This window comes from Monopterus albus, unplaced genomic scaffold, assembly GCF_001952655.1.
Source record: "Monopterus albus unplaced genomic scaffold, M_albus_1.0 scaffold403.1, whole genome shotgun sequence".
NCBI lineage: Eukaryota > Metazoa > Chordata > Actinopteri > Synbranchiformes > Synbranchidae > Monopterus > Monopterus albus.
The window spans coordinates 511,529-516,863 of NW_018128283.1; the positions used below are offsets into that span (position 1 = coordinate 511,529).

At 43.4% G+C, this 5,335-nt stretch overlaps 1 protein-coding gene across 1 annotated transcript; it reads right to left on the reverse strand.

The window, feature by feature from the left end:
• Positions 1-1,923: 1,923 nt before the first annotated feature.
• Positions 1,924-5,041, reverse strand: LOC109951731 (jmjC domain-containing protein 7). The gene is made up of 7 exons (XM_020586387.1): positions 5,027-5,041; positions 4,900-4,984; positions 3,676-3,732; positions 3,505-3,600; positions 3,067-3,143; positions 2,834-2,993; positions 1,924-2,716 (listed from the first exon to the last, which is right to left on the reverse strand). The coding sequence occupies exons 1-7, from the start codon at positions 5,039-5,041 to the stop codon at positions 2,628-2,630; spliced, it is 579 nt and encodes a 192-aa protein (XP_020442043.1). The 3' UTR covers positions 1,924-2,627.
• Positions 5,042-5,335: the final 294 nt, after the last annotated feature.

Consider the following 5,335-nt stretch of genomic DNA (forward strand, 5'->3'; position numbering starts at 1 on the left):
ACCGCTGGGTGCCGGTGTTCCACAGCATCAACATGCCAATCTACAGGAGGAGCCATGACGACGACGGCTGAGAGGTCACATCAGCTGCTCCCGTGATGCAACGGCAGGTCTGATTTTCCTTAACGCTGAAGCTGCAGTTACCTGATGGTTTAGTATCCACTGATTGGATTGATTCTCTCAACGAGTCAGTGAATTGTTTTGTTGTCAAAAGTTATATAATTGGTTGAAATGATTATTTCCAGTACACAGTGACAGCAGCAGTGTTCAGGTAACTGTACCGTCTGTCAGGTCGGCACGTCTGAGGAGCTGGAGTCTGGGACTGTTCATCTTTATTTTTAATGACAAATAATCAGTTATTCAATGAAAAGTGTTGCAGCCCTAAATCTGACATGCTGTATTTAAAAGAAGGAAAACTAAAGGTAAACTCTGGTTTTTAAATTTGGTGCGTGGGCTGTGTGTCCAGCTGTGGACATGAAAGCCAGAGTTCACCTCTGAGGTTTTTAAACATCATGTTTCTGAGCAGCTCAGTTTGTTCTAAGAAAGTCTTTCATCTTCATGCACTCTGAGAACAGTGTGGCGCCCCCTGCTGCTCACCTGAGTTCTCCTTACATCAGCAGTTCGTTAACAGATCAGCCTCTGGTTAGTAACGGGGAGGAGTCCCTGCCAGGACTCTTCTCTGTCAGAGTATGCGGATAAACCCGCTGATGCGGGAAACTAAAGATCAAGTGGTATTTTCAGATCAAAGTCGACCAACCAGAGCGCACAAATTCATAAGTTTCACAGTCAGTCAGATCTGTGCAGAATCACATCTGAACGGATCAAAGTGACTGGAGAAAATCTAACTGGTCACATGTTCATTTGAAATCTGTGGAAGAAAAACATAAGTGATTCCATTTAAAGTCAGGTAACGGTAAAATGGAAATTGGCAAACAGCCAGTGTCACTAGTCTGCAGGTCAAACCAAACTCCACACAACCACGTAGCACATGGGAGCAGTGATCATGTGACCATATTGGTATCTACTGAGTTTCAATCCAGAAACGGCTGCTGAAAAACTCGAGCTCTGCTCTCGCTGTTTCCTGGGGCTTTAAGCAGGGCTACGCCCAGTGAGTATTTTCATTATTGATTGATCAGCTGATTACTCACTCATTTGGTCTGTAACATAAAACAGTGACACGATGTCATGGTTTCACTTTCTTACCACCATCATCTTTTCACTTTCAACATTTGATCACTTCAGTTGAAATAATTTTGTTGATGATGAACCTAGTGGCGGCTCTGCTTTCAGCTACCTCGCATGGTCTTCAGCAGCACAAGCTCAGTTGCCATTTCTTCTTTATTCGGAGCACGTTTTGTTCATGTTTATTCTTAACTTTTATTTTGTACATTTTGGTAGAAACTGAGTAAATCCAGTCTGCTGATTAAGACCACGGGCCCCTGACTGAAAGCTCCAGAATCGGTGAATAAGTGGAGCTTGAGTAGAGATGGTTTTGTGATGCACAGTTGGGTGTTTGAACTGAGGGGTTGATCCCTTTAAACTCTCCAGTTGGAAATTAGTTTGCAGGACAGGTTTTATTCTGAAGGGACTTAATTTGCAGAAAGCAAATATCTGTGATAGGTGACATCATCAAAACTGAGTTTCACTTGAAAACAAACTGAACACAGTGAATAGTACTGTCTTCTGTGGATGGACAGATTGTTTTTGCTCTAGTGCCATGTGTCCCAGTCCACAGGTGTGATCCTGCAGGTGTCACCAAATCCTCACCACCTCTTTTATTCCCATGCCCATCTCCTCAAATCAGTCACCAGAAAATTAGGCACCAGCAGTTGAGAATGGGTTCATGTTCATTTTGAAGACGTTACCTGTTCGAATGTTTCTGGTCTGACCAGGACTCAGCAGATCCATTCACACTAACAGTCATCCTTTTTTTTTTTTCCTGGTCTGGTGGGTGGGGGGGACTTCAGCGAGCGCCAGGACTAAACTAAATCCAGAGTGAACTATAGGTGCATGTTGTTTGGGTTTACGTTGTGCAGAATCAGTTTCTGAGAAGCGATTCTGTAATGGCTTGACCTTCTTCTTCTTCACCTTTAACAACACTTTATGTTCTAACTTAAATTTTCCTGGTGGGAAAAGAGAAAACATGGCCTTGACTGTTCTCGGAGATGATGCAATATGAAAGTAGAGATTATATAAAAAAAGAATATCAGAAGAAACTATGTCCTTCAGAGATATGTTTTTAAGGTGTGTTGGTTTGCGTCTGCTGGCTGTTGGAATTTTTTTCTGTTAAATGTTTTGCTTTAATAAAGTGCTTTCTCTATTGGTCTTGTTTAAAAAACACTGCACTTGTCATTTAATTCACAGATTCAGTCAGAAGAGTAATCTGTGTGCAAAATATTGCTAATGATTTAGGCTGAAAAGTCATTTGTGTGAAACTGATGCTGTTCATTTTCCTACTCACCTGTGCCCCAGGTGTTATGGATCATATTCTGTCACTTTAATCAGGTCAGACATATCACTCAGACTTCAGTCTCTGCAGACTTCTAAACAAAACTTTATTGTATACCTGCTTTGTCATTCGGGTGATTTTCATTGTGCTCACACTATGACATTATGCAGCTGTGGTGATGTCACGTGGACCCAGCGGTATCACACAGTGTCTCCAACAGCTGGAAGTAGTTGTACTTGATGTCGTACTCCATGTCGTACCAGAAGTTCACTGGAAAAACAAAACACTGACATTAAGTCAAACACGATGCACAGTGTCATAGCATGTTTGCGCAGTGTGTTTACTGCTGATTAAACAGACTGTGGCATGCTTTCAGGTGTAGTTTACCTGCAATGCAGCCATGTGACTGCTGGACGTGGTGGAACCACAGGGAGGGCAGGTACAGCATCTCTCCTGCCTTCACACTGCAGCAGACTGGTTGAGCTCTCCGGTACTGAGGGTACCGTTCTAGATCTGGGTCCAGAGGGTCCAGAGGGATCCATGGGACCTGGGGGGGAGGAGGGGAAGTGTAACAAGGAGAAGTGCACTGAGCACTGACATTAACAGACACCTGCGCTCACCTTCTCAGAGTTGCTCTGATCGACGACCTCGAACTCACCGTTGTCATGCTGATGGTAAACAGCTGGCTGATACACACCTGATATAGAGACAGTTATGGTTACTGCCAGTGGTTACTATAGTAACAGAGATGGATAATGGCGACTGTACTGGATGGTGCCGTGGGGTTGTTGCCAAGGGAAACCGTATCTGCTGTTGATCATAGAAGGTGGTTGTTATGGTTATTGTACAATGCACTGTGTGGTTACAAGGTTATCCTAATAGAATGGTTGCTGTGATTACCATAGGGATACAAGAAGGCTGCTATGGTTACTGTAGGGGATACAAAATGATTGCTATGGATACCATAGGGAAGAAGAGTGAGAACTGTGGTTACTGAAAGGGAAGGAGGATTGTTACTATGGTTACTGTAAGTGATGGAGAGTGGGAAGGCTGGTTACCATAGGGGATGAAGGGTCGATCTGTGGGCGGCAGCAGGATGAAGTTTTTCTCTCCAGAAATGACACAGTACAGATTCTCATAGTGATCTTTGTGCACTGAGACAGAAAAACAACCAGTTTATACACAACAAACACACAGTATGTGACAGATGTAAGGAGCTCGACTCTTACTGGAGGTGATGGCACTTGCTTCTCCGAGCCAGAAATTCACAGCATCAGGAAACTTTCCTAAAACAAAAAATGCAAGTCATGAAGAGGAAACTGTTGCTGCACAATAATAATAATAATAAACTTTATTTCTATAGCGCTCTCCAGCTCCAGGAGCACCAGAGTGCTGTACAGTAAAAACACACAAAACAATAACACTAGCAAAAAACAGGTAGGTGCAAACACAAATACTAACCATGACTAAAATTTTAACAGTAAAACCGGTTAGGTCTCAAAAGTAAGTTTTTAAGGCCGACGTAAAGGCCACTAGCTCACTTTCAGCCCTTAATTCTACCGGAAGAGCATTCCACAGTCTGGGGCCGTAGATAGAAAAAGATCAGTCGCCCCATTTTTTGTAGCAGGAGCGCGGCACCGCCAGCAACAAATGATCAGTGGAGCGAAGAGCTCTCCTTGGCACATAGACTGACAGCAGGTCAGATGGGTAGGATGGGGCGAGACCATGAATAGCCTTAAACACAAACAATAGGATCTTAAATTTAATTCCAAATTGGATCGGAAGCCAATGAAGAGAACGAAAAATCGGGGCGAAACAGGAGATATGGGCAAACCTGGAAGCATGGGATAGCAGCCGAGCTGCTGCATTTTGGACCAATTGTAATTTCTGAAGCAAAGTCTGGGGTACTCCTACATACAAGGCATTGCAATAATCTAACCGTGAAGTAATAAACACGTGAAGAGCCTTCTCCAGATCTCCATGTGACAAAAAAGGTTTAGCCTTCGTTAAGAGTCTTGGCTGAGAAAAACAAGACTTAACCACTGCCCTACTCTGTTTCTCAAAAGTAAAACCACCATCAAAAATTATTCCGAGGTTTTTCACCGTGTCAGATAGAGGGAAGACTGAGGTGCAGAGGTTGATTACATCTGGCAGCAGGTCAGAACTAAAGAGAATGTAATGATAGACAATGATAAACTATGAGTTTGAAACAGGGTACCAAAATACAACTTGTCCCTTTACTGTCAAATTATATTGTCTGTAAAAGTTATTTTCCATCCTAAAGGTGTAAAAGGTTTTTTTAAAGTGTTCACGTTGCAAACAATTCTGACTGCTTTTTGCCTGTTCCACACCTCAGGCTCTCTGATTACTGTTCATTGCTTCTGATTCCAGTCTACATTTCCATTAGGAGGCAAGCAAAGCCAAATGCAAAACTCATTAAAGGATGGCCATACCAGGCTCTGGCTCAGGTGCAGGAATGTTTTGAACAAACACTTTAGGACATATCTGATCAGATGGACTTGGAGGGCTACACAGAAACTACTGTATTTTCTTATATAAAAACTGTGCTGACAATGTCACGGTTGAGAAGCACATCTGGAGGAAGACTGTGGACGTTAGAGGCAGTAACTGCGCTCCGTGAAGCAGCTAGCCGCGGCTCAATGAGGCGTAAGCATCATCATGGAGCTCCGCTCCAACCGAGAGACGAACCACGGGATATAAAAGACAGTCTCTGTTGTCAATAACCGATCTCGAAAGTGCTCAGAAGCTTTTCCCAGATCTGAACCCCAGAGAAGTGTTTCTCCTGTGTGAAGCTAGTGTTCCAGAAAACCAAGAATGACGGGAACAGACGAGTTTATGTGGACCCAGAAGAACCCACGCCTCCGAAAA

Coding starts and splice junctions, on each gene's coding strand:
- LOC109951731 (XM_020586387.1), bottom strand. Junction 3,601..3,675: donor AGCAAGTGCCATCACCTCCA/GTAAGAGTCGAG, acceptor TTTCTGTCTCAG/TGCACAAAGATCACTATGAG. Junction 2,994..3,066: donor ATCAGAGCAACTCTGAGAAG/GTGAGCGCAGGT, acceptor CCTCCCCCCCAG/GTCCCATGGATCCCTCTGGA.